The sequence below is a fragment of the Prionailurus bengalensis genome, chromosome A2 (assembly GCF_016509475.1).
Source record: "Prionailurus bengalensis isolate Pbe53 chromosome A2, Fcat_Pben_1.1_paternal_pri, whole genome shotgun sequence".
Taxonomy (NCBI): domain Eukaryota; kingdom Metazoa; phylum Chordata; class Mammalia; order Carnivora; family Felidae; genus Prionailurus; species Prionailurus bengalensis.
The window spans coordinates 14,107,086-14,133,993 of record NC_057348.1 but is presented as its reverse complement, the minus strand read 5'-3'; the positions used below and the strand labels follow the sequence as shown (position 1 = coordinate 14,133,993).

The window sequence follows — 26,908 nt, the reverse complement described above, 5'->3', positions numbered from 1 at the left end:
TGATTCTCTCTCAGAAAACCCTGCATGGTGCTGCCCACCACGCTTGGGACAGAGGTAAGACAGGCAGATGGACTGGGCGAGCATCGGCTCCTGGGCAGGATGCAGGGCAGCAAGGTAGCGCTCTCACCGGTCACCAAGTCCTGACATGTGTGGACTCACAGAGGGGTCCACATTCTGCCCATCCCACCATGAGGCTGTTGGGGCTGCCTTGTGTCCTCCCTGGATGCAAACCCACACATCCCACAGTCAACATGGGTGCAAGAATCACACTGGGGACATGCGGGTCATAGTGGGGACGTGGGAGAGCCAGGCCTGGCCCAGGGAACAGATGAGAGCAAAGTAGTGACTCAACAGCAGCAGGGTAAATGAAGAAAAGCAAGAGTGAGAGGCTGGAGGTAAGAGTGTGGGCAGGGGGCCACAATGGCTCATTGAGAAGAGGTGTGAGCAGGGATGGGGTGGGCGAGGGGTCCTGCAGCCACCTGGAGGAAGAGGACTGTGGAAGAGAGGTGGCACATGCCAAGGCCCTGAGGTGAGCTCGCTGGCCAGAGAGGAGATGGTGTGGGGGGCGGGAGACAAAGTCAGAGGGTGAACTGTAGTTGATCTCCCGGGACCCAGGGGTCTCAGGTTTTCACTGGGAGGGAACCGAGGACCCGTGCAAGATCCTGAGCAGACGAGAGCCATGAGGTGATGGCCATCCTGGCTGAGAAGAGGCTGAGAGCTGGTGGGGGAGGTGGGCAGGCAGGTGGAGGCCATGTAAGGTAGAGAAGGTCCAGGTTGGCCCGGGTCCCAATGGTGGGGCTGACGGGATGCATTGACAGGTCAGGGCAGGCAAGAGAACAGAAGAGGCAAGCCACTGGGAAACCGTGCTGCTCGTCCCCAGAGAAGCAGGGTTGGGCAGCACTGGGAGATATTAGGAAGGTGAGGGGCCCATGGGATGTCCCCATGAATGTGGCCTGGACTGGAGTGTCCCAAGCAGGTGGAGTGTGGGGGGAGCAGGTCAGGACTGGTCCTGGCCCTCCATGAAGAGCTGAGGACAAGGAGAGGTGGGGGGGAAAGCCTGGCACACCCCGGCCGGGTCAAACTCTTGGGGGCTCCCCTCCTAGAATGTTCTGGACTCACCCAGACTCTCTGAAGCCCCCAGTACACCCTCAGAACCACTGTCTGATCCCTGGGGACACCGCTGAGTTTTCCCACCCCCAGGCCTTCACCAAAGCCATGCCCTCTGCCTGGGATGCCTTTCCTGGGCAATACTGGGAAAGCCCAGCCCCTGTGGTAGGTTCTGCCTCCCACTCCATGCCCAGCATTTTGGATGTCACCCTGCTAAATCTTCATCCAAACCCATGTGTTGTCTTCACTAGCTGCTCAGCTCTGCCAGGGAAGGAAGTTCTCCCGCCTTCTGGCCTGGCCTTACCCTGGTTGGCGCCGCCGATGCCCAGATGAGTCAGGTTGGCCGCGAGGTTGCCGGTGCTGCTGGAGCTGCTGAGCGCGGGGAAGGTGGGCTCCTCAGGGTCCAGTGGGGTCGGGAGGGGGGAGGGGAAGTGTATGTTGGTCAGGTCAGGCAGGGAGCCCCCTGTGTTGTGGGTGGCGGGGATCAGGGCTGTAGTGTTTTCCTGGTCAGCGGATGGAAAGATGCTGGGGGGAAGGCCAGACAGAGGGGGGAGGTGAGCTCTCGCCGGCCCATTCTTCCCCAGAAGCTGTGGCGGGGGAGCGAGGTGTCGGGGGAGACTGGTGTGAAAAGATTAGGTGCTGCCATGCTCAGAAAAGGACTGTCAGCCTACACCTCCAATGGGACCTTAGGAAGCAGCCTACCTATCTATGCAGGATAGGAGGCTGGGGTGAGGGTCCTCCTGCGGCTCAGGGACAGGGGGTGTCTGAGGAGCGGGCAAGCTGGAGCTGAGCAGGGGTGGTGGGGGCGGGGCTCGGCCACCTCAGGCAGGGAAGGGGAGCAGGGCCCCATATCCCCCCCCGCCCCCTGTGAGGCTCGTTGACTGGCGGCCAGCGGCGGGGCGCCCCTCTTGTCAGGACTTGCAGCCTGTGAGCTAGCGGACAGGAAGCCCTGGGGTCATCTGAGCGGCCCTGACAGCCCTGGGCATGCAGGGTGGGCCCTGCTGAGACTTACTTGATCCCGGGGACCTCGCAGGACTTGGGCCTGGACCCCGTCTGAAAGAGAAGACAGCGGACACTGAGCGGGCCTCCTGGCGTGCTGTGGCTCCTCAGGGCATGGCTGACCATGCCACAAGGGCCGGAGACGCTCAGCAAGAAGGGAGTTTATCAGGTCCTGGAACGTCTCACAAACCAGAACCAGGCAACCTCAAAGGCAGAGGGGCCTGTCCCAGACATGCCCAGGGGCAAAACCAAGAGTTATGTGCAGAGGGGTCTCTACAGCCCCCACCTCCAGCCCCTGCCCTTGGTGGCAAGCAGGCACATCCAAGCCTAGCTGTCTGCCCGTAAGCTGGGCACAGCAGAGGAGTGACATGGTCCCTTGTCAGCAGGCATTTGGGGAAGACGGTGGTTTGTCCGGTCTATACACCCGAAAACCCCAGGCACCACCTCAGCAGTGGAGCCACTGGAAACGTGGGCACCCCAAACCAATCCCCCATTCCATTCCTGGATCAGAGTGGGAGGGGATCCCGGGGCAGGGGCCACCTCTGCTCAGCATCCACTTGTCTACGGCAGGAAAGTACATCATGTGGGGCAGCATGAAGAGGCTCAGACTGGGCACCATGAACACACAGAGGGCGCTCCCCATGCCCCTAGCTGACCCACCTTCCTGTGGTCCCTCAGCTATGGCTCCCACAGGGACCGTGGTGCTGTGCGTGCTCCCACGCACCCACCACCTGAGGATGAAGACTTTGCCTGCCCTGTGGGGCTGGGAAGGGGGTCCCAGGGAAACCCTGTTGGCAGCAGGACCCTGGCTGGTTTCCTCCTCTTCGAGCTGGGGCCACTATGCCAGCCGAGAACTGTAGGCTCTAGGCAGAGCCCCTAGACTCTCATTCAAGGACAAAGGAGGAAACCCGCCGGATGGCGGCAGACATGACCGGACAGAGCCCGCGTGCTGACGGAGGACTCCGGCTGTGTCACCTTCCCTCATTCTCCATCCGCCTCACAGGCCCTCAGGCTGATGTGTTCTTTAGGGATTATCAGATAAGAAGGTGGATGCACTGGCGGAGGGCTGTAGACTCCATGTGCACACCCAGTGTGTGTGGGGGGCGGGGAGGGGCTGGGGGGGGGCCCACAGTGACTGGGGACCCTGAGGGGTGGTGTGCGACCAGCAGCATTAAGCCTCTGCAGAAAATGCCAGAGGGACAGGTTTGTACTTGGCCACTGGCTCCTTAATTCTGTGAGTAAACACTTGCTTCATTACCGGATTTTTTTCAAAGCGTGATGACAATGACTTTCTAAAGAACCTTTCAAAAGCATTCCATGAACATTATGGAGATAACCGTGGATTTCTTAACAGTATTAAAAATTCACCCATCGTTGCCCCCCCCCCCCAGCCCACCCCACTCCCCACAAATCCAGTGGAATTCCTTTACTGACATCCTTGCAGCCACATCATTTTGCGTGGTAGTTAAAAGTTTAGCCATGATGCTGGGCTCTGCCGCCCTCTTTTCTCACTCCCAGGATGTCGAGTGTGTTTGCACCAACCCCCACCATCTTCCCTGTCTTCATGGTTCAGCAGCACATTCGGCTGCTTGTAACCCTGATGTCTTTCCTTACCCACTCACCTCTCTGCGACTAGGTGTTTCAGTGGCTTCCCGATTTTGTTCGGGTTGTCAGAATTCTTTTCGAATTATTTTTCCCCCCGAATATGAAAATCCTATGCCTCTTTGTGCAAAACTGGAACATGCAGACACGGATAAAGGGCTGACAATGGCGCCCGCACCTGACACTCGAGGGGACACGCCCCGTTTGCATGTCTCCCCTGGGACTGGTCCTATCACACCCAGGCATCTGTGTGTACACCCTGGCATACCTTGGAGATACTGCAGCTTCAGTCCCAGAACACCCCAATAAAGCAAATATCACAGTAAAGCAAGTCAAGTGAATTTTTTGGTTTCCCAGTGCACAAAGAAGTTATGTTTACACTATCCTGCAGTGTAAGTATGCAATGACAGTGTTTTAAAAAAACAAGTTATGTGCCTTTAATTAAAATACTTTACTGCTGGGGCGTCTGGGTGGCTCAGCTGATTAAGTAACGGACTCTTGATTTTGGCTCAGGTCATGATCTCATGGTTTGTGAGATCGAGCCCCACATAGGCCTGACAGCGTAGAGCCTGCTTGGGATTCTCTTTCCTTTCTCTCTGCCCTTCCCCCACTCATGTTTTCTCTCTCTCTCTCTCTCTCTCTCTCTCTCTCTCTCTCTCTCTCTCTCTCTCCCCCCCCCCCCCCTCTTTCTCTCAAAATAAATAAATAAACTTAAAAAATACTTTATTGGGGTGCCTGGGTGGCTCAGTCAGTTAAGCATCCAACTCTGGGTTTCAGCTCGGGTCATGATCTCACAGTTTATGAGTTTGAGCCCTGCATCAGGCTCTGCGCTGAGACTGGAGTGCCTGCTTGGGATTCTCTCTCTCCCTCTCTCTGCCTCTCCCCTGCTCATGTTCTCTCTCAAAGTGAATAAATTAAAAAACAAAACAAAACAAAACAGTTGGGTGCCTGAGGAGCTCAGTTGTTAAGCATCTGACTTTGGCTCAGGTCATGATCTTACAGTTCATGAGTTGGAGCCCCGGGTGAGCCCCACTTCTCTCTCTCTGCCCCTTGTTCACTTGCACCCTCTCTCTCTCTCTCAAAAAAAAAAGAGTTAAAAAAATGATTTCTAAAAATGTTAATCATCTGAACTTTGAGTTGTGATCATTAATCAAACGTCACATAACAAATAATGAAAAAATATGAACAATTCCAAGAATTACCAGAATGTGACACAGAGACACAAAGTGAGCAAATGCTGTTGGAACAATGGTACTGATATTCTTGCTCAACACGGGGTTGCCACAAACCTTCAATTTGTAAAAAAAAAAAAAAGCAACACAATAAAGCAAAGCGCAATAGAATGAGGTGTGCCTGTCTATCTCGAAATGTTTGATGCTTTATCCTGTTCTTTCCACAGGACAGTACCATCATGAGTGTCACTCATGCCTTTAAAATTCCTTCAAAAATCCCAACTCACCATGTGGAGAACTTTCCGCATGGGGGACTGAGGATGTTTTCATCCTCAGTTATAAAACCCCCCTACTGTCGAACATTCAAGTTCTTTCCAGTTGATTTCGAAAGTTCTGAACACCTGCCTTTGAGGAACACATCGCTGTTTGTTCATTTGTCACCTCCCTACGATTTCCTGGGTGGGGGATGAGCAATGCATGTTGCTGCCCCTTTCACCACACCCTGACCAGCAATGGGTTTTTAGTTTTTTGTTGTTTTTTTAATATTCAAAATAGATTTGGTGTTAAGTGTATTTTGTTCTATTCAAATTCTTTGAAATTTGTACCCATGGCACAAATTCTATCTTACCACTAGACATCTTATAGGTTGTTGGGAAATTTGTTTCTGGACCTGGAGGTAATACAGAGATTTCAACTCAACTGAAAATTCCAAGTAGACTTAATGGAAGTTTAAGGATGACTGTAACCATGTATAAACAATGACAATTACCCAATACTATGGGTTAGCAGAAAGATCACAGGCTAAGAATTAGGAGGTATAGGTTCTAAACCCTGAGCATCTTCACAGACTTGGACAAATAGGTTCACTATTTGTATGTACTGTGAAATGATCACCACAGTAAGTCTGGCTCACAGCCAACGCCATACATAAAAATAACGGCGCACTTCATGAATCTGCGTGTCATTCTTGTGCAGAGGCCATGCTAAGCTCTCTATGGTTCCAATTTTAGTATAGGTGCTGCCACAGTGAACATGGGTTTTAATTCTTCATGGCTTCTGACCAGTATAGCAGGTCTATTTAACCCTAATGGCACGCCTGGTCAAATCTGAGTGAGGTTCACACTTCAGGGAAGGTGTGCTATTTCTCTACCTTTGGCTAGGCTATTAAAAAAAAGATCAAGAAGGAAAACCGTTTTTTGAAAGCCCTTAGACTCTTACCTTCTTGGTATCCCATGCTTGCTTGGGAAGATTCTTATCTGTCTCCGATGTGGTTTCCTCCATTCCTGGGACTGTTAATAGTAAGACTGGGGTGGGGTGGGAAGAGAAAGAAAATCAGAACCTTTTCACTTTGAAGCTATGTGGCACCAAAGTGGGGAGCTTCCCTGACATACACAGGGTCATAACCATGACACAAGTGTAACTGCCCCAACAGTAACTTCTGGGGACTGCACTAGAGTACAAAAAAGGGTTTTCATTCAAAACAAAACAAAAAACACTTAAAAAACAAAAAAACAAGCCAGAGACCCTGTGATTCAAAAAGAAATGAAAACGGGAGCTCTGGAGCTGAGGACATGTATCGATTCTGCCTCCCATGGCAGGTCCTGGAGGCCTCAGGTTGCAGAGAACAGCAGAGAATTTCTCCCGGCCTCCTCACCCTACCTGCCTCTTTGTGGTCACCTGCATCCATGCTGCTCAATATGAGCCGGGGCTGGCTGGTCTACTCATGGTAGCTGTGGCCTCATGAATTAGTCGCAATGCCAGCCAGCCCCAGAGGAGGAGCGGAGGGCAGGGAAGGTCTGAAGGACTGGATGGGCATCATTTAAGGCCCTGGAACCAGCTGTGCCTGAAGGCCCCTTTCTTAGGACCTTTTGGTTAAGGTGAGATTAAACACTTTCCTTATGAGACCCAGTTTCTTTACACCTATTGGAGGTTCAGTCTTTCACTTTCAATAGAGCCACATTGAACACAGCTAGATGGGTCAACTCCTCCTTCTTAAAAACCAGAGAGACTGAACTGTGGGGGGGTGGGAGAGAAGCCAGGCTAACCACCTCTTCCCCCCCCCCCCCCGCCCCCATCACTTCTTGGGCCCCTCGTGGAGAAACAGGGGCAGGTAACATGTCTCCCCTCTCCCCAGGCCAAGGACAACTGGACTCCGAGCTGCCAAGGGCCTCCTGGGTTGCAGCTCCTTTCCCTGGTCACAGAGTCCCAAGAGATGACACTTGCCCTGGAGAGCCTACCCTGAAAGCCCCATTTTCCTGGGGAACCCACCAAGGAGACGGCCCCTTCAAGAACAGCTCCCAACATTGGGAACAGGAGTGAAACACCAGATGCCCTGTTCTCTTCACCCCCGGACATTTGGAATCCTCACTTTTATTATAGAGACAGTTCCTTCTGCAATCTCACCTTTGCTGTCTGATGAACAGGGATCCCAGGAAGATGGCATGCGGAGAGCCCCCCCCGCCCCACCTCCCAAGGGGTGAAATTCTGGTTGATAATCCTTACTCTATAGCAGAAGCTCCCTGGTATGTTTACGCGTTCACACAGTGCAATGCTACTCCAAAATGGGTGTTTGGACCTTAACTGTATGTGATCAATTCTCTGGTTTCAGTGCCTCTGGGCAGATCAAGCCTGCTGGGGTTTCCTGAGGCCGGCCACACAGCACTGTCCTTCTCTTTAGGTGATGGTGCCCCAGTTTTTCAGATGGCATGCACCGTCCTAGAAGGTCCTGGGGACACCGCCCCAGTGCCCAGCTCTCCCTGAGGAGAGACCAGGGGCCTAGGCACCGATCTGCCCCAGGGGTGTATGCATGGCTCGGTCAGAGAGGAGCCTGGGGAAGAGGTGGGAAAGCAGCAGCCCCTTTCCCACCCACAGTAGGCAGAATGGGCACATTCTGTGTGAATCAAGAGGGTTCTGAGCAGCAAAGCCAGGAAGTGTGAAGCCCTGGATAGAGCTGCACCTAAAGCCGAACCTCTCTAGCTCCGGACTGCTTGGTCATGAGCTGATAAATGCCTCCTTCTGCTTGGCTTGCTGCCCACTACAACTGACAGAACGTGGAAGGCCCCCATCTGTGGGGCTATGGCCTGAATCCATGAGTGTTTGCAGAGGCTGTTTTCTCTGCCTAGAAAACTCCTGGGTACTCTTTAAAACCCAAAGCAAGCAGCACCATCTCTACAAGTTTCCACACCCCTCCCCTTGTCCCATAGCACTCACTGACTCTTCCTTTGCAGGTCTCTCCATCTTTGAGTTTGTGACCTCTGGGAGCATAGGGGCCACCCACTGGACTCGCCTGACCCAAGGAACGATGCCCGTCAATACCTCTTTTCTGGTGTGCATCCTGGGACCCGCCCGTAAAGGGCTCTGGTTGGGTGGGTGTCATTGTGCTCTGGTGCAGGGCAGAGTCAGAATTGGTCCTGAGGAGAGGAGAGAGACAGTGAGCCTTGGCCCCAAAGCGGACGATGGGACAGTCCTGGCTCCACTCTATCCAGGACATGATCAATGGGACAGGGTGGGAATAGTGGGTCATTTTTGTGAGCTGTTGCACCTGCATAAAACCCTAAGGACATTGTTCTCAAAAGAACCACAGGAGTGACCGTTACTTTGATCTGCAAAGCCGTTGAAGACAAAAGCTGCAGCAGAGATGTCCCTCCGTTCCTAACCAGCTCCTCCCTACCCCCATCCCCTCTGTAGGCTTCTCAGCTTTAGGGAAAGGATAGTGCCTTCCTGCTGATACTCTCTGGAGAGGGGGCCCAACGGTCCCACAGTGGCCCAGTCTTGGGGGGTACAAGTCCCCAGGCCATCACTGGGTCTCCTTCTGGTGACAAAGACCAACGGGCAACCCTGCCCCCGAGGATAATCAGTTACAAACCAGGTGTAATAGGCAGGAAGGGGAGGCAGTGATATGAGGCTCAGAGAATGACCCAGAAAGAATGCAGCCTCTGGGGAGGGGAGGTGGCATGAGGCAATATTTGAGGGGCAAGGTCTTGGTTCAACCAGCCCAAAGGCTGCCAGGAGCCCTGCCTTCTGCACTGGGGACAGAGTAACTCAATGTGCTTCCAGCTGCCAGCTGCAGGTGCCTGCAGAGAAAGTCCCAGAAGACCGCCTCAGGCACCCAGGAAAATGTGGGCACCCACGGGGAGCTGAGCAGATGAGCAAAGGTGGATCCAGCCACATGGCTGGCACTCTGGGGATGAAAGTAAGAGCAGCATGAATCCAAAAGGGACATGCCAGCCGCTGAGAGTGACATGGAGGAAACAATTCAAGGAGAAGAGCAGGCTATAAAGGACTAGGCTGGCTGAGTCTCTGACCCTGGGGCCAGCCCAACAGTGAGAGGCTGGTCTGGATCCTGGCTCCCCTACCGGCTGTGTGTCCCTGAGCAAGTATTCTGACCTCTCTGTGCTCAGTTTCTCTATACTGAAAATGCAGAGAATAAAAGCTCACCTACTCCACAGAGCTCTGTGTGTTTTATGTTACTAAATGAATATGATGGTTGAAATATGGCCCGATATATAATACATGCTTGGTAGGAATTTAATTACGTTATTGAATTACACATTACATTATATATCGTATTTCATACTTTTTTTTAACAGTTTGCTTACTTTGGTCTTTGTTTAATGAAATCATTCATATATATATATAGATATATCTATATATATACATATATATATACATATATATATATAGATATATATATCACAAAATCTACCATTTTAACCATTTTTAAGTATACACTTCTCTGGTATAATTGTATTCAGACTGGTGTGCACCTATCACCCATTATTTATTATAGGTATTAACTATGGTATTATTATTCTAGACCTCTGCAGACGAGGACATTATTTTTTTTTCCTCTTTCAGGTACATTTTTGTGTATTCCTAATCTTCTGGTAATAAATATAGAATACTTTTATAATCACACTTTCAATGACTGTTCAACAATGTGGGAAACCACTCAATATAGTATGAAATGGAAAAAGGCAAGTTACAACACGGACTATCTAATGTAATCTCAACTCTGTCTATGAAAGAAAAAAAAAAAAAGTCATGGAAGGAGGAAAAAAAATTCCTGGAAGACTCCAAAGCTATGACCTTGGTGTTACAGGGATAGAGCTGATTTCTAGAAACTTCTGGATACTTCTTAGTTTTGTCATCTTAAAGTGACTGCATATTGGTTTTCCAAGCACAAGCATGATGTAAGTTTGTTTTTGTTTCCAACAAGAGGGCTGAGGGCCGGCTCTGGGTCACTGACCTTCTCCAGCTGGTGTCCGCGGGCGGCGAGAGGTACACGGTGCCGTATGGGCAGCTGTCCGCTTGAGTGTGAGTTAAGGGGACAGCGCTGTTGGCTCAGGCCCCACCCCGAGCCCCAGGAACCTCGTGGCCAGGCTGCTGGGAGCCTGTGAACAGCTGGGGCCGCAGGGCGGGGGCCTTTCCTGCCTGGCTGCGAGCAGCCCCCGGGGTTCAGCCCTATCCACCTAGCACTCAGCACTCACCCCCTGCAAGCACACGTGCAGGCTGCACCCTTTCCAAGAGGGGCCTCGGCTGTGAAACTGGGGCCCATGGGGGGCAGTGGGGAGTCTGGTTCAGTTGACCTGGGTCTTGACTCTTAATTCTAGGCTGACAGGGCGGCTCCCGGGGCCTGAGGGCTCTGTCTGAGGCCCAGCTGGTCAGGCTGCCCCAGCCACGGAAATGAGAACCGGGAAAGAACAGGCTTCTCTGTTCTAGAATGCTGGGGGTCCCGAGAGCAGCCACTCAGGCTCCAGTGATGGTCGGGGGCGGGGGGCCTGGCTGGCCAAGCACCAAGGGGCGGCCAAGTCTTAGGGGGTGGGGGAGAAACTCCTGACGATCTCTGCTTGGCCAAGGTGCAGAGGCGAATTCTCTGTCTTCAGATGGAGCCTCCCTTGGATGGGTCTGGGTCTGGCTCAGACCCCCCTCAGCCCCACTGCCTGGGCTGGGCTGCCTTCCACATGGCCCCAACATGTGGACACCCTGCTCACAGCCTTTCTGGGTTCCACTGCCCAGACAGACGTCCAACACAGTGTGGTCCGACCTCACGTTACCCAATCCTCGCCTCACGCTGCGTGCTCCAGCAGCCTGTGTCCCCGTTCCCTGTGTGCCCCCCAGCCCCCAGCCACAGGCTCTTCAGCCAGCCACACTGCCTGCCTCCTCCAGGGTGGCCCTGCAACTGCGCCCTCTCCTGGTGCTGCCTGGGAGGGCTGGGACAGCCCTTACTCCATCTCCAGAGCTGGCAGCTCAGTCAGCTAGACTCAGGGTCCTGCAGTCATCCCCCACTCCCGTCCTCTGGGTAAAAGATATCTGCCGTCCATGTTTGTCCACTGACAAGGGCCGGCGATGTGGGGAGCCGAGCCGGCCACGCTCTCGGTATACTCTGTCCACCAGCCCGTGGTGCCGGGTGGTTCGGCTGGTGTCCAGGCCCGAGGACTGGAAGGGTGTCTGGGCGAGGGGAGGGGTAGGGGAGAAGGAGACCAGAAAAGAGAGAGAAACCCAAACAGTTATCAGCTGTGGCCTAAGATCCAACCCAGCTCTGCCCCCAGGATCTGACCTCAGGGCCCCCCGCTCCTGAGACACCCTTTGTCACCACTCTGCAGCCCAGACGGGCTTCCTCCTGCAGCCAGGGCCCCCAGCCTTTAGCACTGCCAGGGTAGGGGCGAGCTGGGGATCCTGGGTGCCGGGTGGCAGGCGTGCAGTGCGGCCGGCATGCACGGGCCAGGCAGAGCAGCACAAGCTCGGGGCCCGGTGCCGGCTGGGGTGCCAGGGGTGCAGACGGCCCAAGCGCCCCCCAGCCTCGCCAGGTGCAGACAGGCCTCCGCCTTCTCTCTCTGGGCCCGGCTGGCCTCCTCTCCCCACCTACGTCATCCCCGGAGGGGCCTGCCAAGAGACAGCCCCCAGGGCTTCCAGCCGAGGACGTCAAGGGGCCCACCTGGCCAAGTGCTGGCTCCCCAGAGGCTCCTTATTGAGCCCTGGCCGGTTTTGATTGAGATAAGCCCCCACTCGCCCTCCCCCAGCACCTCATCCCTTTACCACTGGAGCCAAGTGCAAGCACTTTCCGGAGCCCTGGCCCACGGCTTGGTGGAAGGGGCTTCCTTCCAGCACCTGGGGCTGGCACGAGGCCCCCGGCCAGACCCTGCTCTCTCTCCCAGCTCCATGCCCCTGGGGCCCCTGGGAGCCTGCTCCCTGCCTTCCCTGGTGCCACGGGGCTCCTCACCACCTGACTGGGGCGAGACTGGCAATCTTAGCCAGCTCCGGAGGCAGCCGGTCCCCCCACCCGGCCATCTGGCCCTTGAGCCCTTCTGTCTTCTCTGGGCAGCCAGGCAAAAGCAATTTCCTTCCGGAAGACTGCCACTGGCTGGAATCACTGCTCTTCCCTACCCGTCCAAATGCCTGAGCCAGTGTTCAGGGCTGACTGCTCTCCCTGGAGTCTGGGGCCCCCTGTCTCTCTCTGACCCAGAAAGGACCCTGCCAGCTTGGGTCTTTTTACACTTTTTGCCGCCAAAGGGCCTTGGGCCTGAGAGACTTCAGTGGCCGAAGGAAGGTGGGAACCTTGCCATCCAGGCACAAACAACAGAGGGCAGGGGCTGTTCATCTCCTCCCAGAGACGCCTAGAAGGCCAGAGGGGAAACCAAGACAGCTGAAGCAGAGCCAGAGGCAGAGAGAAGCTCGGGCCCGGCCACAGCCCAGCTCACCAGGCTGCACCTAGGATCCACACACACGTAAGTGTGCATGTGTCACAGGAACGAACCATGCAGCATTGATGCCCATGCTCGGATCCCCCGGGCGGGGGTCTCTCGACGCAACCACACGCACTTCCCCATACGGGGCAGGGGGAGGTGCAGAGTGGATCCACTTCTGTTTGGCGGACAGGACACATCCCGCCAGGCCACTGGGGGACCACGCAGTGATACCCAGCACCCGCGCACGTGCCAGGGACGCCGAGGCCTCAGCCCAGGGGCTCATTTACCAGAGAGACAGGAGCCGCTGCCAGGGCCTCCCCCAGATATCCGCTGGGCTGAAAATGCAAAGAACCGAGACTTTGAGACACTCCTGCCTCATCCGGCCCCCCAGTGGGATGCCCGCCAGGCCCCAGTATACCCTTGGCCCGAGGGGGCTCCATGCCAGCCCTAGGCAGGGCCGTACTGGGGGGCTGCCCAGAGAGATGCTCTCCTTGAGGGAGAAGGGGATGGGGGAAACAGAGGAAGAGGAGAGGCGGGAAGAGGGGAGAAAACTCGAACTAGGAAGGGCCTTGACAAAGAGGTCAGGCTCCTGGAGCACGTTCAGGATCAGCACAACGGCTCCACGTGTCTGCTCCAGCGAGGAGGCCATCTGAGGAGGGTCATGCTCCGAGGTGCCCAGGGGAGGCAGAGCTGAGCCAGGTGGACCCAACCTGAGTCCAGGTGCCCTGCTGCACTCCAGCAGCGTTGTGGGAGGAGTAGGAGCTGGGGAGTGACTCGGGTGGGTGGGGGACTGAGCTCCATGAGGGACGAGTCTGGCTACACCTGGCCTGTCAACACATGGACAGACGTGGCTGTTTCTGAGGCCCTGTCCCAGCAAAGGGGCGGGTGTGTGGCCGTCTGATGGACCTGTCCCTACAGAGCCCAGACAAGCGGGGGATGGCCCCGGCTCTTGGCCCTGCTCCCAGGCCCACCTTGCCCCTGCTTCCACCTGCAGACCAGGGTCAGGGCAGAGCTTGGGATAAGAAGCCAGCCCTGAGCCCAGGCAATGGGCCTTATCTCTCATTATTTATGATAAGGACGTGCACAGCGGCTGTGTGGCCTCCGGGAGCCGCGTTGTGTGCGCCTCTGCCAAGAAACGTTCGCAGACAAGTGGGGTCAGGCCACAGGGCCTCCTTCTGAGAATTGCTGGGCTTGCGGATTAGTGAGGCAGGATGGAGCCAAGCCCCAGAGGCCCCGAGCGGTTCCCGATGCCGCACAGCCGGCCAACAGGTGTAGCGGCTGCCGAAACACTCTCGGCCAGACCACAGCCTTGCTGTGGGCTCTGCTGACAGGGGACAGGCAAGGGCCGGGCCATCTCGGGGACAGGAAAAGAGTAGGTGGGGGCAGGGTGAGGCGGGCTGCGGCAATTATTTGGTGACCCCAGCTATCCACTGCGGCCGACACACACGCTTTCTTGCTCTGTGACCAGGGTGGGGCCCAGATGTGACACGTGCCAGGTGGGAGGCTGTGTGGGGGCGTGGGGGCTCACCTGGAAGGGCAGATCCACGGTGCCACTCCCGATCTGGTTCACGTTAGGCAGGGACCCGCCGTAGTACTGGCCACGGCTTGGGCCCAGCTGCAGGTACTGAGACTTCTGGAGCTGGAGCTGCAAAAGAAGCCCGCAGCTACAGTGGGGGCTGGAAGCCCACCCGTGCAAATCATGAAGAGCGCCACCCCAGGGGCCCAGAAAGGAACCAAGCGGTGGGCCAACGGCAGCAGTCACAGAGGGCGCGGGACCCTTTGACTCTGATACGCAGAGGAGCCAGGTGTCTCTCCACCCAAAATGGCAGAATCAGCAACCCAGGATGCCCCAGGCAGCTCTCCCTAGGTAGGGGAGTGTGCCCTGTGGGCGGGGGGCTGCCTCCAGGAACTTGGGGAACCTTGCTGGTTCACTCGCACGATTTGTGAATGAGCAAGAGAGTATCGGGCAGATCTGGAGCCTACAGCCTGTGGAGGAGGCCCCTCACCCACCCAGGGGAGCCATTTCTCATCACAGCCAAAGGCTGCATTCCCGGGGCGCGGGCCAGAGGCTGCGAATTGACACCCGGACACAGGAGAAACTGTCTTTCCAATGGCCTGAATCAGAGGGGCCGTCTCAGAAGCACAGCCCTGGCTTTCAAAGCGCAGGATGTGTGATCCCTCCGGCAGCACACACAGGGCAGGCAGGTCTGCCAGACCCCGCCTGAGTTCTAAGGGGTCCTGCCCAAGCCCCCGGGCTCCATCTGCCTGTCTCGCGGGCCTCGCCGGAGCTGGGGCCAGTGGAGGGCCTTCATCTGGGATGGCCGAATGCCTGCACGGGCCTCTACCCATCACTCACGTGGGGATCTGTCCCACTGGGCCACACCTCAGAACCAGCAGCCCAGCCCCCTGGCCAGCCGTGGCTGCCTCGGAGTGAGGCTGGGACCTGGCCTCGTCTCCCTTGAACAGCCGATTCCACTTTCCTGGGAATAACAGCAGATGCCCCTGACATGGTCAGTGCCACTCATGGCCCCCCGGACTGAAGGCTGAAGGTCCACGACGCCTGTCACGCCCGCTCTGGGAGACAGACGTCATGTCCGAGGGGTGGTGGCTGGGCATGCAGGGAGGGTGGGCGTCTGCTCCGGCCCCGGCTGGGGCGGTTGCTAGGGTCGACACTGTGTACACAACAAGGCCGGCTCACGTTCCTTCACAAACGGCTCCTGGCAGCGCTCCGTGAGCTGGCTGCCCGCGCCGCCCCGCTCTCCCACGCCGGCCCCTGCTTCCTGGGGGGCCTGGGATACTGGAGAGGGAAGCGAGGCTCAGGAACTGGCCGCCCGCCCAGCAGAGCACCTCACCCAGGTAAACAGCTGTTTCCTGCAAGCTGTGGTGGGGTCAGAAGGGAGAATGACCTTGTTCCATCCTTCGCGGGTGGTTCTTGGGGTCTGCGGGGCCCAGCCCAGGGTCTGTCTCCAATGGCTGGAGACGCTCACCGTGAATACCCCGCTGTGTCCCTCTCACCCCACAGTCATGCAAGATGAAACAGGCCAGCCTCCAGCCAGGGGGAGAGGGAGACTAAATACAGGGGGCCCCCACTCCCGCCTAGGCACAAGTCATCTCAGACCCAAGACACTCCACATGCTTCCTTGTGTCTGAGCCTTATGGCAGAAGCCTGCATTGCACCCACCTCTCAAGAACCATGTGGCCCCCTTCTTGGCCTTGGTTTCCCCCTCCCTCCTTGTCCAAGAGTGTGTAGGAATGCATGGCATGTGACACAGAAGTGCTTACACTACATGCATTTTTGTCACAGGCTGAGCTGCCAGCTCTGGGACCCTAGCATCCTGTCCAAGCACTCCACAAAGCTGCCATGTTCCAGGCCTCTAGAGAGCCTGGCGTTGGGGATGATCTACAGGACTGGGAACTGACAGGATGCTCTTGACTCACATGCTGCTGCAACACCAGTCCTTCCAGGCCCCACCTCTATCTGAGTCTTTCTTTCCAGCAGTGGCCTCCCCACCCAACTCCCCTTTGCTATAGGACTGTCAGGCTTTGGAGTACAGCCTCTGGGTTTGGAGTAGAAGCTGTGTGGGGCCCTGCTCTTCCTTTGGGGGACCTTGTGCCTGTCCTTGGTTGCATATTGGCTATGTAGAAAAGGCCTAGAGAAGTCTGACCTTTGTCCCCAGCTCCTGGGAGGTGGAAGCCCTCTGAACATCCTGCCTGGCAGGACTATCTTTGTTTGCCTGGGGTCTTGGGCCACACCGGGTGGTCTATGCCAACAGTGTGATGTAGGATCTTGCGCCATGTGGAATCAGCTCGCCCTCTGCGAGGACTAGACGTGGAGGTCACCCATGTGGCAGTCAGCCAGGTCGCTGTGAGTCCAATAAAAACCCTGGACACCGAGGCTCAGGGGAGCACCCGTGGCTGGCAGTACACCATGCGTGTTGTTCACACTTTGGTGCTGGGAAAAGTACAAGCTGTCCACACGACCCCACAGAGAGGGGACGACTGGAAGTTCCATGCATGGAACGCTCCTGGATACCACCCCAGACACCCCTTCCCTCTGCTGACTGTAATCTGTGTCCTTTCACTCGTAATAAACCGTAACTGTGAGTGTTAACAGCTTGAATCCTGAGTCCATCCTCCCAGTTGACCTGAGTGTGGTCTTGGGGACCCCCTCACTTTGCAAGAGCTGCCTGCCCTCCTGTGCCTGGCCAGGAACTCCAAGGAGCAGAGTACTGAGGTGCGAAGATGCCAGCCCAGGGCTCTGCCCCAAGGACCTGCTGCCTCAGAGGGTGCAAAGGAAGGAAAAACAGCAGAGTGAAACCATCAGGCAGGACCTGATGAGCTGCTGAATGTTAAAGCTCATGCCTCTTCCTGTTGCCAAGCCAGTCTCTCATGCGTCCTTCCACACAGCAGCCCTCACTCTGTGCCCCCACAACAACACTTGCCCCCGACCTCGCCAAAAGAGCTCTATAAACCCAGCATCCAAGCCAGGGCCTGTCGCTCAGCAGCACCTGCTCATGGAACACACAAGTGTACGAACATGTTAGGGAATCAATGAATACCACTGTTCCTGCTCTCAGGGGCTGCCTTTCACAAGCCAGGGGACAGCCCATCTGGAGGCACATAGGACTTTTCAGAAGGCCAACACAACTCCCCAAACTATTAGAGACTCAAGGTCAAAATAGGACTTGGATGCCTTCTTCTCCCCCCACCTCATCCTCATGGCTGTTGGAAAAGGGCAGTGCAGACAGCGAACTGAGGCCCAGACAAGGCTGTCATATGCTGGAGGCCACCTGCTACAATAGGAGACCTGCATCTCCCAGGGTTCCTCCCTGCTTATGGCCTGTGGGTCAGATAGCCCAGGGTCTGAGTCCAGGCTCCCCGATTATGAGTGGACCCCATTCCAGATATAGAGAGCCTGGGCTGAGGGTGTGTGGGTACCCCATTACCCATGCTTTTGCCATAACCTGACCTCTGCTCTCCCCACTCCTTGGTCCCAAAGCACCCTGAGTTTGTACACCCCCAGGGCCTTGGCCTGTGATGGCCCCCCTTCCATGCCCATCCCACAGGGCCTCCCTGACACCCCACTCAAGGAGCTGTCCCCCCTCCCCCCACCCCAGTCACTATCACATCAGCCTCTGGTTTTTTAAGTTTATTTTGAGAGAGACAGAGTGCAAGTGAGGGTATGTGGGGAGGGAGGGGGGAGAGAGGGAGAGAGAGAGACAGAGAGACAAAGAGAGACAGAGAGAGAGAGACAGAGAGAGAATCGCAAGCAGGCTCCATGATGCCAGCACAGAGCCCAACATGGAGCTTGAACCCACGGAACCATGAGATCACGATGTAAGCCGAAATCAAGAATCGGACACTTAATTGAGCCACCCAGGTGCCCCTGTTTTTGTTGTTTTTAATAAAGTTTTCATTGTGGAAGTTTTCGATTTACAGAAAACCTGCAAAGATGATACATAGTTCCCCAACATCCCTCACCCAGCTTTGCCTAAAAGCCATCCTCCTGCCTTACTGGGGCAAAATTAAGAAAGTGACAGTGGGGCAGCACCCCTGGATGACCCAGACCCCACTCATGTAAAGCCTCCCAATTCATCTAATAGTGTTTGCTGTATTGGAAATGCCCTTGACCCTGTCCACCACTCCCTCTGGTCTCCACCAGACAGCAGGTACCCAAGACTCATGGTCTGCTGGTCACACTGTGTCCAGTGCCAGGCCTCTGTGTAGTCATGCTGGACCTCCAGTAAGTACTGCCACATGTCTGCCTCACCTCCCACCATCACTGGTCCTTCCAGAACAATATTCCAAGACCAGGGCTCTCAAACCCTCTTGCTCTCAGGTTTGAACCAACTGACCAAGCAGCATCAGGCCCTGGGGTCAGAGGTATCTCAGGGCCGAGGCCAGCAGGGCCATGATGGATGGCCAGGAAGCACAGTGCAGACCTCGGCTACCTTGTGCTCAGCATCTTCCCACTCCAAGCATTTCAGATGGCACCCCAGGGGTCCCTGAGCCCCCCTCATGGGCACAGAGCCCTTCCCAAGTCTCAGCACACTTGCTATCACACGAGTCCTACCTTCCGTGTCCCGGGGCTACCATAACAACTGACCACAAACAAGGTGGCTTGAAACAGGGTAGCTTAGAACAATAGGAATTTACCGTCTCACAGTTTAGGGGGTAGAAGTGCAAAGTCAAGGGGTGGGCAGGGTTGGTTTCTTCTTGAGGCTCTAAGGGAGAGTCTGTCCCAGGCCCTGGTAGCTCTGTTGTTCCTGTGCTTGTGGCCACACATTCCTTCGGTCTCTGCCTTTGTCCCCATGTGGCCTCCCCCAGTGTCTGCCTCAGATCTCCCTCTCCTTTCTCTAACATCTGTCACCAGATTCAGGCCCCACCCTAATCAAGAATGATCTCGGGGTGCCTAGGTGACTCATTCGGTTAAGCGTTGGACTCTTGACTTTGGCTGAGGTCATGATCTCATGGTCATGGGATCGAGCCCCACATCTGGCTCTGCCCTGACAGCGTAGAGCCTGCTTGGGATCCTCTCTCTCTCTCTCTCTCTCTCTCTCTCTCTCTCTCTGCCCCTCCCCTGCTTGCTTGCATGCTCTCCCCCCCAAAAAAAAAATAAATAAACATTTAAAAAAATGATTTCATTTTGAGTCCCTTAATTGCATCTGCAAAGACCCTCCTACCAATAAGGTCACATTCCCAGGTTCTGGGATAAACATACAGACACACCTTTTGGGGGGACGCAATTCAGCCCTAAGACAAGTCCTCTGAGGGGAGCACCAGCACACTCCGCTTTCCGGATGTGAAAAGTGAGGCTTGGCAGGCAACGGGACTGTCCGAGGTCACCCAGCTTGGAGGCGACTGAGGAGGGCACAGACTCTACTCCTGGAACTTAACCCCTGCATGACCCTGCAGACCAGCAGGTGGCTGGCACCACGGAGTGTCAGAGGCCACGTGGCATCGTGGATGAGAGCACACCAGCTCCTCGAAGCTTCCAGTCAGAGCATGAATCGCAAGTCCACACACTGACTCCGCCAAGGTGGGATCCAGCGCAAACTTCTCTGTAAAAAGCCCCTTTGGGTCCTGCCTCAGCCCAGGGCCCCTCGTTTCCAGGCAGGGCACCCCCACCTCCTGATACAGCCCGGGCCTGGGACACCTCACTCCACTAGCCCACACAAAGTCCTCTCCCCTCTCTCCCACACTGACACCCATTCCCTGTGCAGAGCCCTATGTAAATGGTGGCTTCTCCAGCCTCTCCCAGCCCCATCTTGCTGATCCTCGGGCACCGCGCACGTCCCCCACCTCCGTCCATGCCCACACCCCTGCTGGACGCCTCCCCTCATCCCTGGCAGAGTGGAAGCCACAAAGCTGGGGAACGGGGGCGGCCAGGAGCCCTGGGAAGGTGTGCCATGACAAACACAGACACTTCTCCAGGGCAGCCCCCAGGCCTCCAGGGCCCTGCAGACGATGCAGATGCACCCCTACCTGCCAGCCCCTCCCGTCCTCTCTAGATGAAGCTGGCCTTGGCTCCCCCCACCCACCACCCCTCCCAGCAATTGCCATGGCAACAGGCTGGCCTTCTAATGAGATTAAGGGGAGCGGGCATGCTGAAGGTTGAGCTCTGTCCTCCTGCAAAGCCAAGCAGGCTTGGGGGCCATACTGCCGAGGGCCAGGGAGGAGCTGTGTGCTCTGAGCAGACCTTAGTTTCCCCCTCTCACCAAAAAAAAGGCCTGCACAGTCTGGCCCTCTGCTCGCCACCAGCCAAGTAGGACGATGCCTCAGGCTGTTTGCAGTGGCACTTCCTCCTCCACTGGGCCAGCCCAACACTACGCACCTCAGCTCCGCCTCCACGGGGATCACCTCCTCCACAGTTCACTGTCCAAAACCTCCTGATGGAGCACTGCCTGTCTCCTCTCATCAGACCGTGGTATCCACATGAGGAACCTGCTGTCTGGATGAACATGTGAGTATACAAACAGCTGGTGGATGCACTCAGAGTCCCAGGCAGGGATGATTTTTCTCCTGCATCCACATGGGGAGTACCTGCCCCCTCTCAGGGAAACTGAGGCCCAAGGGAGAAGGGCCAGCTGCCCAAGTGCGCAGGCAAGGAACCACCCACGCGAGGAAGGTAGCGAGTGAACGCCTTCTCGAGTGCAAGACACTTCGGGGACCAGAGCACAGAGCAAGACCCCAGGAGGTACACACACCTGGCCCAAAGTCCTGCACCTCAAGCCTCCCCTGGTGGAGCCTTCAGAAGGCTGCCAGCAGCAGAAAGGCCCCTGAATGGGCCACCTGTAGGGGATGCTCCCTGAGACGAAGGGACCAGAGTTTTGGCAGGTTCTCCCAGCAGCCATGGTGGCATGCGGACGGAGCCCCCGAGAACCCCTGAAAGGATGTGATTCTGAGTCACGTGGAGCTGCCAGTGGGTTTTCTGGGGTCACGGCTCCCTGACACGTGTGCACACCCCAGTCTGTGTGGCTATGTCCCTCCAGGTTCCTTCCAAGGCCTGACCCCAAGAGGCTCCCCAGTCTCAGCTCAGGCACGAGGCAGTGAATTTGGGGAGGGCAGACAGCCCCTCCCAGGCTCCACTCATCAACCTGGGCCCCGACGCTGCACAGATGATTTCAAGTGACGTGTGCTGTGGACACCTCATTGAGGCCACAGAGGATGGACTCCAAACACCCCAGGCAGAGTCACCCCGGGGAAAGAAGAACCAAGGGCCGCTCGCTCCAACCAAGGACTCTCAGCCCCTGCCCTGTGGCCACTGAGAGACCAGCAGTGTGACCACTCATGTCACATGTCCATGGGACACACCATCTCTCCCACGGCTCCCCACGCCTCCCCAGCCCTCTCTGGAAAGGACCGGAAACCTGGGGTTCTGAGGGAGACAGCTGTGCACGCGCAGGTGCCAAACCAAGAAGGCCCACGACTGCTTTTTCTGTCTTCCTGAACTTTTTTATCAAAGTAAAATTAATATAACGTAAAATAAACCATTTTCACATGTACGATTCAGTGGCACACAGTTATATGTTATATATGAGGTCATACGCAACCATCACCTCCATCTAGGTCCAGAACACTTCCATCGCCCCGAAAGGAGGCTCCATCCCGTTGCCTGTCATTCCCTCTCCTCCTCTCCCTCCCCCACCCCGTGGCAACCACCAACCCGCCGTCGGTCTCTATGGATTTGCCTGTTCTGGACGTTTCACATAAGTGGAATCACATAACGTGGCTTTTTGTGACTGGCTTCTTTCACTTAACACAACATTGCTTTTGTGTTTGTTTTGTTTTTTAAAAAATAATCTCATGCCCAACATGGGGCTCAAGCTCATAACCCCAAGATCGAGTCACTCACTCTGCTGGCTGAGCCAGCCAGACGCCCTCACCCAGCCCAGTGTTTCTAAGGTTTATCCATGTTGTAGCACGTGTCAGTGCTCCGTTCATTTTTGTGGCCGAGTTATAGTCCATGATACAGATGGACCCCATTCCGTCCACCAGTTCAGCTGTCGAAGGACATTTGGGTCATTTCTGCCCTTTGGTGATTGTCGACTGGCACTGCTGCGAATTGAACAGGCGAGTACAAGCGTCTATTTGAATCCCCGTATTCAAGTCTCCAGGTATATAGCTAGGAGTGGAGTGCCTGGGTCACATGGTAGTTCTGTATCTATCTCGTTCAGGAACTGCCAGACTTGTCCACTGCACCATTTTACATTCCCACCAGTAGTGGTCAAGACTTCCATTTCTCCACATCCTCACCAACACTTGGTTTCTGCCACCTGATGAGTGTGAGGTGGTCTCTTGTAGTGGTTTTGATTTGCATTTCCCTGATGACTAACGGTGTGGAACTTTGCATGCACTTACTGGCCATCTGTGTATCACCTTTGCAGAAACGTCTATTTGAGTCTTTTGCCCATTTTAAAACCGGGCTGTTGGGGTGCCTGGGTGGCTCAGTCAGTTAAGCATCCGACTCTTGATCTTGGCTCAGGTCATGATCTCAAGACTCATGGGTTCGAGCCCAATGCCAGGCTCTGCGCTGACAGTGTGGAGCCTGCTTGGGATTTTCTCTCTCTCTCTCTCTCTCTCTCTGCCCCTCCCTCGCTCATGTTCTATCTCTCTCAAAGTAAATAAATAAGCATTAAACAAAACAAAACAAAACAAAACTAGGCTGTCTGTCTTTTTCTTGTCGAGTTCCAAGAGTTCTATATATATCCTGGATATTAATCTCTCATTGGCTACGTGGTTTGCAAATATTTCCTCCCATTCTGTGGGTTGTCTTGTTACTTTCCTCGTGGTCTTCTGACACACAAACATTTTTAATGTTGACAGAATCCAATTGGTCTATTTTTCTTTTGTGGCTTATACTTTCAGCGTCCTGTCTAAAAACCCATCACCTTATCCAGGTCCGGGACTATTTACACCTATGCTCCCTTCTAGGAGTTTTAGAGATTCAGTTCTTACGTTTAGGTCTTTGGTACGCTGAGAGTTAATTCCCGTGTAAGTCTCCTGCTGCCCCACTCTCACCCACTGCCGGCCGAGAGGGCTCTGCAGCAGCGAGGAGCGCCAGGCTGGCCCCGCGGAAGCGTGCTGGTACGCTGGAGTTGCTCATCAAGCGTCCGCTGGGCGCGGGAGGGAATGCTGAATGAATGAGGGAATGAATGAAAGCGTCACAGGCGTGTGGCCGAGCGTGGATTCCAGGCTGAGTCACCCCTGCCCCCGGCCCCCTGGCCGACTGAGACACTCCCCAGCTGCCTCCTCACTCGTTCCCAAAGTGTAAATACAGACCCAGATACACAAACACCGAGTGCGCCTCGGAATGCCTTTAATCAGGCTCTGTTGCCGCTGCCAAATTCCCAACCCTGGCTGAATCAGAGGGTCCTCTGTGAGCACGTCTTGTTTCCCTTGTTGGTGGCGGTTGTTGAGCACAGACGTTCCGGCTGGGATGTGTGAAGGGTCTCTCGGGGCCTGCGCGCAGCACAGCTGGCTCACGGGGGCCTCTTTCCCTGTGAAGGAGACCCCGGCCCTGCCAGCCGGCCGCGAGCCAGACCTGGGTGGGGACTTGCAACCGCTCTGAGACGGGGAGACACGGCTTCACCTCCATTTTGCAAGTGGGGGAACTGAAACACTGAAGGAAGCACAACGGGCCTGTCCCGAGGTCACCCAGCAAGAGGAAGGGGCCTCGGTTACAAGCCAGGGTCTTTCTCCTGCAAATCTCAACCTCCCACGGGCGGCCCGCAAGGCCCTCCCCTGCTTTCTGCCCCCGGACCCTTGCACCCAATTCATTCTTTTCTGGAACCTTCCATGGAGCTCCTTCTCATCATTTAGGTTTCAGCTCAAATATCGCTTCCCCCAAGAAGCTCTCCTTGACCCCCGACTTCTAAAATAACCCTGTGTATTAACTCTGACCACCATAACTAAATACCACAGACTGGGCAGCTTAAACAAAAGACACTTATTTCTTCCAGTTCTGGAGGCCAGGAGTCCGAGATCAGGGTGCCGTCTCTGTGAGAGCCCTCTTGCTGGCTTGCAGAAGGCCCCCTTCTCCCCTTCTCCCTGTGTCCTCACGCGGCCTTTCCCTGTGGTGCGTGTGGGTGGAGAGAACTCTCTCTTCCGCTTCTCACAAGGACGCCTGTCCTATTAGATCAGGACCCCACACTTATGACCCCAGTTCACCTTAGTCACTTCCTCCTTGCAGACCCCATCTCCACACACACTCACACTGGAGATGAGGGCTTCTAATAAATGTGAATTTAGGGGACACAATTCAGTCCACAGCACCCTCTCATGGATATGTTGTCTGCCTGTGTCTGTCCAGCGGGCCGGCTTGCCCAGACAACTGGGGTCCTGCTTGTCAGGTCTCTGTGGGCACCTCAGGGATGAGTGCCTACCTCCAGGAAGTGACCGGGGAGAGCTATTATCTGGAACTGGAAAACTCAGCCTGAGTCCTCTGGGAACACCACCGACAGCCAGTCAGTCCCAGGCAAAGCCCAGGGGCCCCAGGAATGACCCAGCAGGAGCCCCAAAGGTCCCGGGGGGGGGGCCTGTGGGGAGAAACCTTCTCGGGGCCTGGCCCTGGAGAGCCCAAGAGTCAGTGAGATGAGGGTGACAAGCAGTGTGTGCTCCTCCAGGGCTACAGGGCTACCGGGCTACCAAGACACGATGGGTGGAAAGTCGAGGCACCGTTTCCAGAATCAGTTGCCCAAATACAAAATAATGCACCTGCTCACCAGGGTTGCGGGCTGGCAGATGGACGACAGTGCTGGACAGCATCTCGGGCGGCTACAAGGGAATGTGACAAAGCAGGAACAGCCCAAGGTGAATCAGCTCAGCCCCTGTACTGGGCTGACCAGTGGCCCCCAAAATTCACACCCACCCGGAACCTCAGAGTGTGATCTTGTTTGGAAATAGTTTTTGCAAATGTAATCAGGTAAGACTCTTGAGATAAGGACACCCCGGATTTAAGGAGGTCCTTAAATCATACTACCAGAGGGGCACCTGGCTGGCTCAGTCGGTAGAGCGTGTGACTCTTGATCTCGGGGTGGTGAGTTCAAGCCCCACAGTGTGTGTGGAGATTAGTTTTTCAAAAAGTCTTGAGAAAAGAAGAGGACACAGAAACAGGGAAAAAGCCATATGAGGACGGAGGTGGAGAGTGGGGTGACACAGCCACAGGCCAAGGAACCCCAAGGACTGCTGCAGCCACCAGAAGCTGGAGAGAGGCCTGGGACAGATTCCCCTCCGGGGTCCCCAGGAGGATCCAACCCTGCCCACGCCTTGATCTTGACTTCTAGACTCCAGAACCGTGAGAGAATAAACTTCTGTCGTTTGAAACTTCCTAGTTTGTGGTTCTTTGCTATGGCAGCCCCAGAAAACTAACCCACTGGGGCTCCGGGGGAGGCAGGGCCAATCAGAGCCAAGCCCACAGCAGGTGAAGACCCTAAAATTAAACAGTTGGGGAGGGCCGACCATGGGGACCCTCAAAGAACAAGCTAGTAAGGGTCCGGGTAGAGGGAACAGCAGGGGCAGAAGTGGAGGCCCAGGGAGAGAGGGACAAAAGACAAGGCCAGGTCAGCTCTGGGAGGAAGTCACTGCAGAGGGGCAGGGAGGGCGACACTGGAGCCCAGACCAGGACAGCACAAGGGGTGGTGAATGCCCGGCTGGCGGCTCGGGGGCTGATGATACCACAGTGGGCTCACCAGGCAGGGGTGGCTCACCACAGTGGCAGCTGCAGAAGGGCCCATCCCCAAGACACAGCTCCCTGTCGGCTCGTGGGAGGACTCATCGTGACCTCACACCAACCCCACCCCCCCCCCGAGATCCTAGGGGTCGCACCACGTGGAGCAACTGACCAATACCAGAGCTCAGCCCTGGCTACACATGCCTCCCTCTGGCCTGTGTCTGGGCACCACGTCCTACGGGGCTGGGGTGGGATCCAGCGAGCAGGGCCCGGGCAGCACGACTTGCCCCCCGCCGCAGCCCCTCACTCACATACCGACTGCAGGGCTGCGGCACATCAGTGTCGGACCCACAGGGGGCAAGGCACAGCAGGCCAGGAGGCTCCGGTGCCACTCACACACCTCTGCCTTGTATGAGGCCAGGCAGGCCCAGGGGAGGCGTGAGGGCCCCAAGTGGGAGACGGGGTGGTACTTTGCGGGGTCCACACACGGCCCAAAAGCAAAGCCCAGTGCGGCCAGCAGAGCCAACTGCACATGCAGGCTGCCTGCTGCCGTCATCTGGTGGAGGCCATGGATGACCCTGGACTGCTGAGGTGGCTTTTTACATTTCAGATTATCTGTTCCCCCTGGTTCCACGTCATGGTGTCCACGGGAGAGGAGGCCGACTGCCCCACAGGGGACAGGATGACCAGCACATGAGAGCCACCCCACACCCCATCTGTCTTTTCGCCAGGTTCCCACAGCACAACGGCGCATGCTCCTTGTTGGCCAGCATCTCCGGAGACAGGCGGCCGACCCTGGCACACATCAAGGCCCCGTCCAAAGGGCCAACAGCAGCTGGCTTCACCTGTGACTTCTGGAAGCTCTCCCGGCCTCCCAGGGCCTGCCCGGCCCTGGCCCAGCAAGAGGCTCCGGGGAGGTCACAGGGCTAGAGGGCTCATGGCCAGAGGGGCTTCGAGAATGAGGCAAACACACAATCAAGTCAACTTCTAAAGAAGATCAGGCTTAAATAAGTTACTTGGAGCTGCCAGTTATGACTACGTTCTACTGTTACTTGCTTTCTGGTGCTGATAAGATCTAGATCTCTGATATTTTTAAGTCCAAACCGCTTGGACACTGCAGCTCTTTCCGGGTTTTGCTTACCCACAATTCATTCTGTACAGCTAATTAA

General features: G+C 55.8%; 1 protein-coding gene and 1 non-coding gene across 2 annotated transcripts in view; both read right to left on the bottom strand.

Annotated features, from left to right (window-relative positions):
- Nucleotides 1–26,908, bottom strand: part of CRTC1 (CREB regulated transcription coactivator 1) — a 76,476-nt gene that overhangs the window by 20,298 nt on the left and 29,270 nt on the right. Inside the window, 8 exon segments of the mRNA XM_043587112.1 lie at nt 1,412–1,632; nt 2,120–2,160; nt 6,099–6,184; nt 8,196–8,290; nt 10,129–10,190; nt 11,193–11,330; nt 12,856–12,903; nt 14,097–14,213. Coding sequence (XP_043443047.1) covers nt 1,412–1,632; nt 2,120–2,160; nt 6,099–6,184; nt 8,196–8,290; nt 10,129–10,190; nt 11,193–11,330; nt 12,856–12,903; nt 14,097–14,213 — 808 coding nt within the window.
- LOC122488807 lies at nt 5,811–5,912 on the bottom strand. Its single transcript, XR_006298730.1, has one exon. It is a non-coding gene; the product is annotated as a U6 spliceosomal RNA (small nuclear RNA).